General features: G+C 33.2%; 1 protein-coding gene across 2 annotated transcripts in view; it reads left to right on the top strand.

Moving 5' to 3' along the window:
* LOC126884388 (splicing factor 3A subunit 1) overlaps positions 1-13,581 on the top strand; it is a 1,074,980-nt gene that overhangs the window by 512,572 nt on the left and 548,827 nt on the right. For both annotated transcript variants that reach the window (XM_050650305.1, XM_050650306.1), the window contains one exon: positions 10,945-11,141. In XM_050650305.1, the coding sequence (XP_050506262.1) occupies positions 10,945-11,141 (197 nt within the window). The remainder of the gene's footprint in view (positions 1-10,944; positions 11,142-13,581) is intronic.

Here is a 13,581-nt window from a genome sequence, read left to right as displayed (position 1 = left end):
CAGTCACTCGGTCCCTATCTGCGTTAGCCATCAACATTTACTCCGGTCAACTTACGCATCCGAGGCTACAAAAATTACCATCAAGCTGAAAATTGGCAGGATTGTTCAAAATACCATCATAAATAAAATCTAAAAAGTCCTCATAAATCCGACCCGTGAATAGCGATTTTCAGCGAAATGGTAAGTTTTATCGTAAAATTAGTTCTAACAAAAAATGTCTTATTACTTTTTTCCTGAGAGCCACCGTTTTTGAGATATAACGATTCAAAAAGTGGTAATCGTCATAATATGCGCACTCGTTTCCACACCACCTTTGAGGTAGTGTACTTAACGCGTTTTTTTAACGTGGTTTCCCCAGTAGGCCTATTCCACAGATCTGTTATGATTCTGTTTAATTTAAAGCTATTTAATTGATATTGGCAAGGGTTAACAATGATAAAAGTTATATAAAGCGGTATAAATTAAAAAAAAGGGAAATTTATCAAACTGGTTTATAGTTTTCTAATACTTCTGCTTCCCTTGTTCTTCTTCTTATTGTTCTTCTTCCTCTTCTTCATCTTCTATTTCTTCATCTTCTTCTTCTTGTTCATCCTGGGTGCAAATAAATTGTCCCAATAATGACACATCGAATGGCTACTGGATAGAATCAAATGAATCCTCAATTGTTGGTGATTCAACATTGGAGCACGACCGGTTTTGACAATTAGTGCATGCTACCGAACAAAACAGTTCAACTTTTTTGCAACCACATTTAGCGCTACATCCCTTTTAACAGTTGCAAAAAAATGTGTTCAGGAGTTTTTCCGGCGCAGGGGGGAGTAAAGTTTGAATTGGTTCTAATGAACTGTCGACTAATTTCCATCCCCAGTTTTTGGATCTAGCTGATAACCAAGCCACACTTGAACTTGGTAATATACCCGAAAAAGATGTTGATGAGCAGCCGCTGAGGTTGGAGGAAGACAAAATAACTGCACTTGTTTTTTGTTTCGAGTACTTTTAAAAAAAATGCATATCGAAACTTATCTAAGCACGTAGTTTTCTTAGGCGCTCCATATATAGAGAGAAGAAAGCTAATTCCGTTGGAAATAACTTCTTGTGGAGTTAAATTAGTTTTTTAAAAACTTCAGCACATTCAAGTAAATCTTGTTTTTCAATCATTTTAAAATCAGTCGTTTTACCCCTCCTGAAAAATGCAGATGTCGTATCACAGCCAGTTATTGCGTGTAAAAATAGTATATGATTTTGACATTTTGCAAAAGTAGATACACTTTTCGATGAATATATTTCCGATTGGTGTTGAGCTTTTCCAGGTTTTAAAAAAAAGATAGTTTTTTCGATTGAAGTTCTACCAATGAGTAATACGAGCAAGTCTACATCTTCACCTACAACAATAGTTGTATTTGTTAAATTGAATTGCTCTATGGCTGTTTCAATTATCATAACGTCAGCGTCATTATTAGCTTGTTTTACCGATATATTTTCAGCAATAAACTTATCTTTCAGCATTGAAATGTGCAAGCTGGTCACGAGTCTGGACATGAAACAAAACAGCAGACGAAATACGACAGTAACTCTGGGACCAAAATGACCGTACATACTGATAGTCCTGTCGCCAGGGGGGGTACAACGGCCTCCTGTATTCAGATGGACTTACCCAAGTTTTTTTTATGTATTTTGACCTGTAGAATACGAATTTTTTGGGTAACAGTTGATCCGGATGTCGATAAGATTGTTATAAACCAAGAAGTTGAGGAATAACATAACAGCGATTTCTCGCAAAACAAAACATTTGTTTGTATTTTTTGGGCCATTCTAACCAAAAAATGTTCCTACAAATTTTTTCGTAGGATACATAGTTTTTGAGATAAACGCGGTTGAACTTTCAAAAAATCGAAAAATTGCAATTTTTGAACCCGAAGAACTTTTGATTAAAAAATAAAATAGCAATTTTGCTTACCGCATTTGAAAGTTCAAGTCAAATTATATCGGTTTTAATTATTTGTATTGTTAAAAATCTATTATTTTATTGTTAAAAAAAGCTATAAACACCTAGTGCTTGAGTGATGTTTTTAATGATTTCTCATTTAAAATCGAACGAGTAGGTAGAAGAGGTAAAAGTGCAAGCGAGGCTATTTCTACGTAGCATGCATTAAAACGCATGTATTAGGCACGGGAAACACTATGTGTTTATAGCTTTTTTTAACAATCAAAAAATAAATTTTTAGCAATGCAAATATTCAAAACAGATATAATTTGACTAAAACTTTTAAAGGCGCTAAGCAGAATTGCTATTTTATTTCTTATTCAAAGGTTATTCGAGTTCAAAAATTGCAATTTTTCGATTTTTTGAAAGTTCAACCTCGTTTATCTCGAAAACTATGCATCCTACGAAAAAACTTGTAGGAACATTTTTTGGTTAGAATGACCCAAAAAATACAAAAAAATGTTTTGTTTTGCGAGAGATCTCTGTTATGTAATTCCTCAACTTCTTTGTTCATAACAACCTTATCGACATCCGGATCAACAGTTACCCAAAAAATTCGTGTTCTACGGGCCAAAATACATAAAAAAAAAGCTTGGGTAAGTCCATCTGAATTAAGAAGGCCGTTGTACCCCCCCTGGCGACAGGACTATGAACGTATTTGTCTAAGATAACGTTGAATGTTTCTTCGCTATCCCACACAATGCGATGTAATGGATATCCTCCATCAATGATGTGTGTCGCTTTTATGTTGTTATGAATTATTATAAGTTAATACTTTGTCATATCAATTTACTGTTTTTGTTGGGATTAAGCCGTAAAATTCAAAGAATTCTTATTATTTTCGCGTTACATTCACTTTGTAAAGATTTGTTGTTGGCACTGTAATATAATACAGCTTATACATTGCATCCCTCGGTAGACCGCAAGCTGTATAGTAGAAACATTATCATATTTATAATCTTATATTATTATGTGTAATATAAGTTAAGTTGACCGATAGAATATTATGTTTACTTGTATTACAGCTTCAGTGATGTATATACCTGGTGTACTAATGCATATGACAGAAGTCTTTCAACTCTTTGAATCGTTGTATTAGTCCTGTCGCCAGGGGGGGTACAACGGCCTCCTGCATTCAGATGAACTTACCCAAGATTTTTTTATGTATTTTGACCTGTAGAACACGAATTTTTTGGGTAACAGTTGATCCGGATGTCGATAAGATTGTTATAAACCAAGAAGTTGAGGAATCACATAACAGCGATTTCTTGCAAAAGAAAACATTTTTTTGTATTTTTTGGGCCTTTCTAACCAAAAAATGTTCCTACAAATTTTTTCGTAGGATGCATAGTTTTCGAGATAAACGCGGTTGAACTTTCAAAAAATCGAAAAATTGCAATTTTTGAACCCGAATAACTTTTGATTAAAAAATAAAATAGCAATTCTGCTTACCGCATTTGAAAGTTCAAGTCAAATTATATCAGTTTTAATTATTTGTATTGCTAAAAATTTATTATTTTATTGTTAAAACAAGCTATAAACACCTAGTGCTTGAGTGATGTTTTCAATGATTTCTCATTTAAAATCGAATGAGTAGGTAGAGGAGGTAAAAGTGCAAGCGGCGCTATTTCTACGTAGCATGCATTAAAACGCATGTATTAGGCACGGGAAACACTATGTGTTTATAGCTTTTTTTAACAATCAAAAAATTAATTTTTAGCAATGCAAATATTCAAAACAGATAAAATTTTACTTAAACTTTTAAAGGCGGTAAGCAGAATTGCTATTTTATTTTTTAATCAAAAGTTATTCGGGTTCAAAAATTGCAATTTTTCGATTTTTTGAAAGTTCAACCGCGTTTATCTCGAAAACTATGCATCCTAAGAAAAAATTTGTAGGAACATTTTTTGGTTAGAATGGCCCAAAAAATACAAACAAATGTTTTGTTTTGCGAGAAATCGCTGTTATGTGATTCCTCAACTTCTTGGTTTATAACAATCTTATCGACATCCGGATCAACTGTTACCCAAAAAATTCGTGTTCTACAGGTCAAAATACATAAAAAAAAACTTGGGTAAGTCCATCTGAATACAGGAGGCCGTTGTACCCCCCTTGGCGACAGGACTATATCTCAAAAAGAGTGGCTCTTAGGAAAAAAACTATTAAGATATTTTTTATAGATAATTATCTAACCTACATTTTTTGTTAGAGCTAATTTTACGATAAAACTTACCGTTTCGTTGAAAATCGCTTAAAACCATATTTGGTGACCTTTGACCCGGCGTAAATTTTTTAGCACGGGTCTGATTTATGAGGACTTTTAAGATTTCATTTATGATGGTATTTTGAACAATCCTGCCAATTTTCAGCTTGATGGTAATTATTGTAGCCTCACTCCTATTTTTGAGTCTAACTAGACCGGTCTAATTGATGTTGCCCACCTTATACCACGTGGAGGTGCAGATTCGGATTTTTCCTTCATCGAGATTAAGATCTTTCGGCATTTCCTAATCTCTCCAGAGCTTTAAAAGGCCTTTAAAAAAGAGCTTTTAAAGGGCCTGCCTATTTATGTAATTTGTAAAATTCTTATTAGTTTTCAAAAACCATATACAGGGTGAAATTTTTTCTAAGACCAAAACGAACTAATTTTTTAAATCCGGGCCTGATTTTTTTCTAGTTTGAATAAATCAGTTAATTGGGTGGTAACTTATAAATTAAATATTTGTTAAAAAAAAATTAATTTTTGCAATAAAAGTTAATTTTTTTAAATCTGTGGTTCACTTTATAGACCTGGATCCCGCGTAAGAAAAAAAAAGTTGATTAATAGCAAGCTGAAAATTTGTTAATAGCTTAACGGTTTCTAGTCGGACAAACTTTGATGCACGGGAACACTGGAACAGGGGAAGTTTTAACTGTGGAGCATGATAAACGTGTCGTCCTGACAAGTTTATGATTGTGAAAAATAGCAAGTTGTTTTTAAGTTTATTCGATAGCCAACGTTATGTAATATATGAGAAAATGTTTGTCCGACAAAAATGTTGGGCTTTTTAATGAGTCCGACATGTAGAACATGTCACATCATAGGAATTGTGTTGGTGATGAATAGCAATCTGATTTTTGCATGAGAGTTTAATGAAAGGTTAAAAAAGCAATTGGAAGTTCTGTCCGACAAATATAATGGGAAGTTTTCGTAGTCGGACATTCTAGACAGGTAAGCTATAGACAAAAATGCTGGTGATAAATAGCTTTCCGACAAAGACGAAATTTAATTAAGTAAATTATTCCTTACCAAGAATGACTGTTGTCGGAAAAAAATAAGGGGTAGATTTTGTAGTCGGACAATTTAAAAAAATAATTTTTGAAATTTCATAAGGGGTGATTATTCTATGTCAAAAGTACCTGCAATCAATTACAATCGATATTTTTCGATTTATCTCAACATCATTTAGATACCTCACTGTAATTCTTTTTTAGTAGATCAGGCAAATTATATTATGGATTCAGTGGTCTAGCTATCTTTGTCTGCCACATGCGCGGGATCGCTTGGTTAAAAGAGATAGATAGACCACCTATCGACTTTTTGCACTCTATTCCCTGTCTACCCTTATGTCTATGAATACATTTCCATTTAAGAAAAACTGTCACTTTCGACAATAATTCATAATAAATTGCAATCGTAACTTCAAATTTAAACTAATCGATTTATTTTGGCAGCAAATTATTTCTAGCCATGTGACATATTAATTACATTTATATTTCATGTGTAGAAAGTTGAGAAAAATTACGTTATACAATTTTAGTAATAATTTATTTAGGTACCCTTTTTCAATCAAGCAAAGCATTATAGCACGAAGAATGATATTCAATAGAATTTTCACAATTATCTGGCAACTGAACCTCATTGAATTGATAACCAAGTATTTTACTAACTTTGTAAAATGTTCGAAAATTACTCAAAAATGTTCCGTTGAATGGTTTCACTTTTGATTTGGCGACTTAAAATTTAAACTGTTGACACTCAAAAATAGACACAAAAACATTCCATAGTTAATATAAATTTTAACTTCCAACACACGTGGCAAACAGAAACTCAGAGACCATGTACTTTCAAATACTACTTTGTATAGCACAAAGTGTCACACTGACAAATGCAGCCTTCTAGTACATACTTCTAAGCATAATGTGTCATATTTACTTGTATTCTTATAAGCACCGAAGTTTTAGACCCTTCACATTTTTCAATGTCGTTTACAGGGTTAAGATTTGAGTATGAAAAAAAAATGTATACAACGTTTTTTGTAGGAAATTTTCCGTACTTTCTGATGCGCCTAATTAGAAAACCCTAAGAGATTGCTTTCACATGTTCTTTGGTATTTTTTATTGTCATTTTGAGAATATCAAGAACAGACTCGCCCAAAAAAATAATTGTTTTGCAATATATACATGCATTGATACTTACCTCTCTGTTTTTGGAGTGTGCATGTATATATATGCACATGCAAATTTGTGAATATAAATAATAATATACAACTAAAATAGCTTTATCAATATGTGACTAAGTCATTCTGAAAAAATGTTTTTTATTTATTTCCTTCGATTTGCCCAAACTTTTTGTCCGACATATAACTTTTTGCGGTACAAAATATAATTTGTACATAAACAAATCAAAATTAGCTTGCTATTTATCACCAACATTTTTGTCTATATCTTACATGTTTAGAATGTCCGACTAGGAAAATTTCCCATTAATTTTGTCCGACAGAACTTCCAATTGCTTTTTTAACCTTTCATTAAACTCTCATGCAAAAATCAGACTGCTATTCATCACCAACCTAATTCCTGTGATGTGACATGTTCTACGTGTCGGACTCGTTAAAATGCCCAACATTTTTGTCGGACAAACATTTTTTCATATATTATATAACGTTGGCTATTGAATAAATTAAAAAACAACTTGCTATTTTTCACCATCATAAACTTGTCAGGACGACACGTTTATCATGCTCCACCATTAAAACTTCCCCTGTTCCAGTGTTCCCGTGCATCAATGTTTGTCCGACTAGACACCGTTAAGCTATTAACAAATTTTCAGCTTGCTATTAATCAACTTTTCTTTCTTACGCGGGATCCAGGTCTATTACCAAACTTTTAATTCATAGTCAAATTTGATTTTTTATAAAAAATTAAGTAATTGTGTGGGGAAAAAATAAATATACCATTTTAATTGCCTATTTGTCTAATTTGTAAAATTATTATTAGAGATTTAAAAACCGTATACAGGGTGAAATTTTTTCTAATGCCAAAACGAACTAATTTCTTAAAGCCGGACCTGATTTTTTCTAGTTTGAATAAGTCAATTGATTGGGTGGTAATAGTGTAACAATTGACCAAAATAAGAGACACATCGATCTTACCGTTCAAAAATTATGACTAATACAAATTTCTGTAAAAATTAACAACTTGCCCTGTATATTATTACACAATGGGAGCAGGCACTTTTTAATGGTCATTTGTTATTCCCCATAGGGGCCTCCATACTAGGTGGGAGTTTGTACAGTTCCTCATCACTCACCCTGTATATCTGGATTGTTGCACCTCGTAAAAGAAGTTTTGACTTTTAGATATTGCATTGCAAGAAAGATCTGTTTCCTGCCATTATTCGCGTTTCAGCTTCTCGCTCTGTTTTGTTGTCATTTGTGATTGTTGCTCCTAGATATTTAAATTCTTTAACCACTTCGAAGTTATGATCGTTTATAATAATGTTTTGCCTTATTCGCCGTCGTTCTTGTTTTGAGACGACCATGTATTTTGTTTTGTCTTGATTTATTTTTGGATTGATGTTTAATGCAGCTTCTTCAAAGCTCGAGACAATATCCTTAACTTCTAATGTTGATTGTGCCACTGCCTCTAAGTCATCGGCAAATAAAAGTATGATTTTTGCTCCCCCAGCAGTTATGTTTGGTTTAATTTTTGGATAAATTTTTCGCATGACATATTCTAAGGCCAGGTTAAAAAAACAACGAGGACAACGGATCTCTCTGTCTCAGTCCAGAATTTACGGTGAAAGGATTTGATATTTTTCCTTCTATTCTAACGTGTGCAAAAGAGTTACTTCCACACATTTGTGTTACCGCAGTTAGTTTCTTGGGTACGCCGAGCTCGATCATTGCCTTCCATAATGTTGCACGATTAATTGAATCATAAGCCTGTTTGAAATCTATAAAGATCTGATGCACGTCCTGATTATACTCCCAATACTTTTCAAGCATTTGTCTTTTTGTAAATATTTAATCAATAGTCGATCTTCCAGGCCTGAAACCACACTGGTAGTCACCAACTATTTCTTTGGCGTATGCGTATGGTAGTAATCTTTTTAATAATACCGAAGCCAATATTTTATACGTAGTGTTGATTAGTGAGAGTCCTTTTAGTTCATGCATGATTCCTTTTTTGTGTATTGGTACAATAATACTACCACGCCATTCTTTCGGCATTATTTCTTGTTACCAGGCCTTAGATATTAATTGATGGATTTTACTTACGAGTTCATGACCGCCTTTGATTGATTAGTGTGATAAAGCTCAGTAGATCCGCTATAGTAATAGATAGCAATAAAACTTAATAACAAAAATTGTAGCCAACTTTGAGCTTCACATTACAAAATTAGTTAGAATGTTACAGGGTGTTCGATAACATAGTGTCAGACCAAACTTGTGTTTTTTTTTAATTTAACACACTATATTTTATTTTATATTCGAAATCTTCTCAACTTTCCCATAACAAAAATATGAAGGTGTGTTTTGTTATACAAGGTGTTTACAAATGTATTACCAATTTTCTATGAAAACCGTAACAAGTTCAGCTCCCTGTATAAATAAAAATAAGCACAACAGCAATGGTTTATTAGTGCCATATTTTTTTGTTGCTTGTCAAAATTTTTAAGAATGGTTGATATTGCCATTTTTTTTATATCGAATACAGGGTGAGTCAAAACGCAAGTACATTTCTCAGCCATTTTAAATAGAACATCCTGTATTTTATGCCACTATCGAGAAGTACCATTACCGTACTTTAATTTTTGTATAATATTCCCTATGTCTAAATTTGTTAGTTTTCGAGATATTCTAATTTTTCTGGAATTGGGGGAGTGCAATAAAAGTGCGTTATTATCAGTAAGAATTTATTATGAAAGGTTCCCTGAAATACGACAACCTACAACAGCAAGTTTTGAAAAATTAAAGATTGGTTTTTAACCGCACTGGTTTAGTTATGTACGAAAAACACGGACGAACAAAAAATACTGCAACAGAGGAAAACGAAATAGCTGGGTTGCTGGCAGTTACTGAAAATCAACGTACAAGTATACAAATTATTTCCAGAATGCACCCTTACCGCATTCAATGGTACCAAGAATTAATTTAGGAAGATTCTGAAAAGAGAATATTACTTTGGGAATTGTCCTTAGATAAAATCAATTGACAGAGAGATTTCTTCGATAATGTACTATTTGGAGATGAAGCTACGTTTCAGAAAAACGGTTCAGTTAATTGGCGCAACTTGATTATTAGGTTAGACACCTAATGATTAATTTGCTCTGAAAAATGAAAATATCTAGAAACCTAACGAATTTGGGCATAGAGAATATTATATAAAAATTAAAGTACAATACTGGTACTTATGTTAAAATACAGGGTGTTCCATTTAAAATTTCCGAGAAAAGAATGTACTTGCGTTTTGACTCACCCTGTATTCGATATAAAGAAAATTAGCAATATCAACAATTCTTAAAAATTTTGACAATCAACAAAAAAATATGGCACCAATAAACCATTGCTGTTGTGCTTATTTTTATTTATACAGGGAGCTGAACTTGTTACGATTTTCATAGAAAATTGGTTATAATTTTGTGAATACCCTGTATAACATAACAAACCTTTATATTTTTGCGATGAGGAAGTTAAGAAGATTTCGAATGTAAAATAAAATATAGGGTGTTCCATTTAAAAAAAAAAATCATAAGTTTGGACTGCTACTATGTTATCGAAAACCCTGTATATAAAAAATATACACATTTTAATTTTTATAACCAAAAGAATGGTTTATCAATGTAATTTAACAGTCTTTAGACCTATTACTATGGCTAGTTTCAACTACATGTACACTGGTCGTAAGTAACCACATGTTCAAATATTTCAACGGTCAAAATTTCACTCCTTTTGCTATAAAGTGGTTTACTTATTATTAGGTTTCATACTGAGAATGGTCAGACATGACCGAAAACATTTTGTGATGTTGAATAATCCATTTGGATAATTTTAATAAATTTAACATACCACTTACAACAGAAGTTTTTACTTCAATAATACGTTGTTATAACTATAGTATAAAAGCCAACTAGAGGGTTTTTCCTTCTAAATTTTAATCAATGGAGAGGTCAATGTTGAATATATCTCTCAGACACAGTTTCATGTCAAACAAGAAAAAAATCATGGTTCGGACGCGGTTAAAAGAATTATAATGCTGAAATGGAACTGGACATGCTATGTTGCCAGAGTCAGATGCAAGATGGAAAAACAAATTTTTGAATTTACCTCGACACGATGCTTATTCAAGGTATTGAAGATCAGATGCAATGGAATTATTTACAGGATACCTATGTTATATAGAAATAGAAATATGCTTTATTCTCATGAAAAATTTAACAATTTTATAGACAAAGATTACAAGAAACATAAATAAGAACAATAAAAAATACAATTTACTAAAATTATATAAATCGTCAATATAAATAAAATATAATGAAGTGAAACAAAAAACATTAACAATCTATTGCAAAATTGCAATATTAAAAATTGCAATAGTAATATACTCGAAACAGCTGATGGTGATGATGATATATTTTACATCTAATATGTCATATCCACATATTTACGTTTGTTATTATTTTTTATTTGTTTTAGTTGCGTATGCACAAATTGACTGGCATGAGTTTGTAGTCGTCGAAACTGTTGACTACCAACCCTTCGAAATTGGAAATTTTCCGGCTCCAACTACCCCTGAAGAAGTCGGAGCCCGTATTTTAATTCAAGAGAGGATAGAAGAAGGGGAAGATATCGAAATGCAATTAGAGAGTGATGAGGAAGAACCACCAGTTATGGTAAGATAACGGACAATTTTTCTTATTTTCCTTAACTTGTAATCGTCTGTTAGTGTAACACGCTTGTCAGTCCCTATAATACGTGTTTTACTAGCTACATACTATATTATTTTACTCGTAATTTTTATTAACTTTACGGCACCCAGCACTGCATTCTGGTTTCAGCAATTGGTGTCTTTGTATTATAAATATAATATCAACTATTATTGTAGTCACAGTTCGTCAATAAACTTACAGCTCTTTGGTGTACTTTATGTATGTATTTGTTTTAAGTACAAACATAATAAAATTTTGAATTTGTCGTGGGCACAGTACCTATACTCGTACTTAGTTTAAATAAATTTTCTGTTGTATCTTTTTATCATTCCCCTCTCTATTTTCAATGAAAGTTAAAATTAAGATTCGATAAGTTTTTTACTTAGTGATCCGATTGTTTTTGGGACATACGCTCAAATGGATCGACTTATTTTACGCATACCTTTGTACAAGAATTCATCTGTACTCAGTAGATATATCTTAAAAACACCCTGTAATTATCTACGATAATTACTTTCAGTTATTTAAATGTCATCATAACAATATTACAACCTTCATTCGATTATATAAATATTGTTATCCTAGATCACGATTCACTAATAATTGCAGAGTCAATTATAAACACTTTTCATGGTCGATGCTGAATAGGCATTTCTAAATATATAAACAGCAAAACTATAACAAGGGAATTCTTATTATTATATTAGACATTCGTCATTCTATTTTGATCAGACGTAATATTTCCACATTAAAGATAGTGTCTCTTTCTACACGAGACGTTCTTTGGGTGCGGTGCTACCAGCTTATGCTCATGCGAGTGTAAATAAAACAACTCAACAAGTAAAAGCGTATCAATTATTCCACCCCTCGGATAAGGGATAACCACCCTCACCGGGAGCAGATAGCCTTAGTGCCCAGGGCTGTCATACTCCTCTGTCGGCGCTTTGATCTCAAGAAGTAATACCGGCAGCAATTGGTAATTCACCAGTGGTGGATGCGGGTTTTCCCTGTTAAAATCCGTACATTTCTATGCGGCTTGCAATGCGAGAGTGGGGCAAATGCGACTGCCAACATTGCGCGGTCGCCATGGGCGACTACAGACTTTACTTCCAATTTTTCGGAGAGTGGTTCTACTGTCCCTCTCTTATTAAACATGGCTTTGACAATCAATGAATTTTTGAATATCGCAAGCAAGATATTGCCCAACGAGTTCGATGGAAGCGCAGGGAAATTACAACCATTTTTAGACGCGTTAGAACTACTTGGAAAATTGGCAGAAGGTCATGAAGACACAGCTGTAACGCTAATAAAAACGCGACTCACCAATAAGGCTAGGAACCTAATAACCACAGAAGATACGATTCCACGGATAGCTGAAGCACTAAAGAAAGAATTAAAAGGTGATAATCCGAAGAATTTAATAGCCAAATTAGCCAAAAAAAGGCAAGGGCATAGAGATGCAGCAGTGTACGCATCTGAAGTGGAAGAGTTAGCAGAACAATTAAAAGTAGCATACATAGCGGAAGGAATGCCACTTGACTTAGCAAAGAAATATACGACGGAAGCAGTAGTAACAACAATGAAACGAAACGCTAATGCAGAGAAAGCTAAGCTAATACTGGAAGCAGGTAACTTTACATCACCGCAGGAAGTAGTATCTAAATTTTTGTCGATCGATACGACTGAAGAAAATGCACAAGGAAGAGTCTTAAATTATAGGACAAACTACGAGAATAAGAGAGGACAGCAGCAATACAGAAGAGGATACCATAACAAATATGACAGAGGAAGAAGAAATAACTTCGGACAACGGAACGAAGGAGAAGCAACGGACAATCAACGAAATTATTCGAACAGAGGATACAGACAATTTAACAATCAAACATACAGAGGAAACCAGAGAGGCGGACGTAACAGGAACTTAAGGTTACTAGAAATAGAGGACAGTCAAGAAGAGCAAGAAAACCAGCAGTTGGGGTTTTGAATGAACAAGAAGTTGGAAGCACACAGGCAGAAATAAAATATAACATTTACAACTTCGACCTAAACCTAACGAACTTTGTACGAATGAAAACAGGAATTCTTGAAAACACAAGCACTTTTATCATAGACACAGGAGCTGACATTTCAATACTAAAATGTTCACAAGATTTTATGAAGGAACAGGTGAAACCAAACACAAAGGCGAAAATAAAAGGAGTCACTAAAGGAGAGTTGCAAACAATGGGAGAAGTTGAGACAACACTCGAAGTAAAAGGAACTCGATTCGAACACATCTTTCAATTGGTAGAACCTAACTTTCCAATTCCAACAGACGGAATCATTGGGAGAGACTTTATTTCTAACTTTCAATGTATACTAGATTACGCAAACCTTAAAATGCACATTAAAGAGGACAACGATT

This window comes from Diabrotica virgifera, chromosome 5 (assembly GCF_917563875.1).
Source record: "Diabrotica virgifera virgifera chromosome 5, PGI_DIABVI_V3a".
In the NCBI taxonomy this organism is placed as follows: domain Eukaryota; kingdom Metazoa; phylum Arthropoda; class Insecta; order Coleoptera; family Chrysomelidae; genus Diabrotica; species Diabrotica virgifera.
The sequence above is the reverse complement of the archived record's forward strand: the minus strand, read 5'-3'. Positions and strand labels throughout refer to the sequence as shown.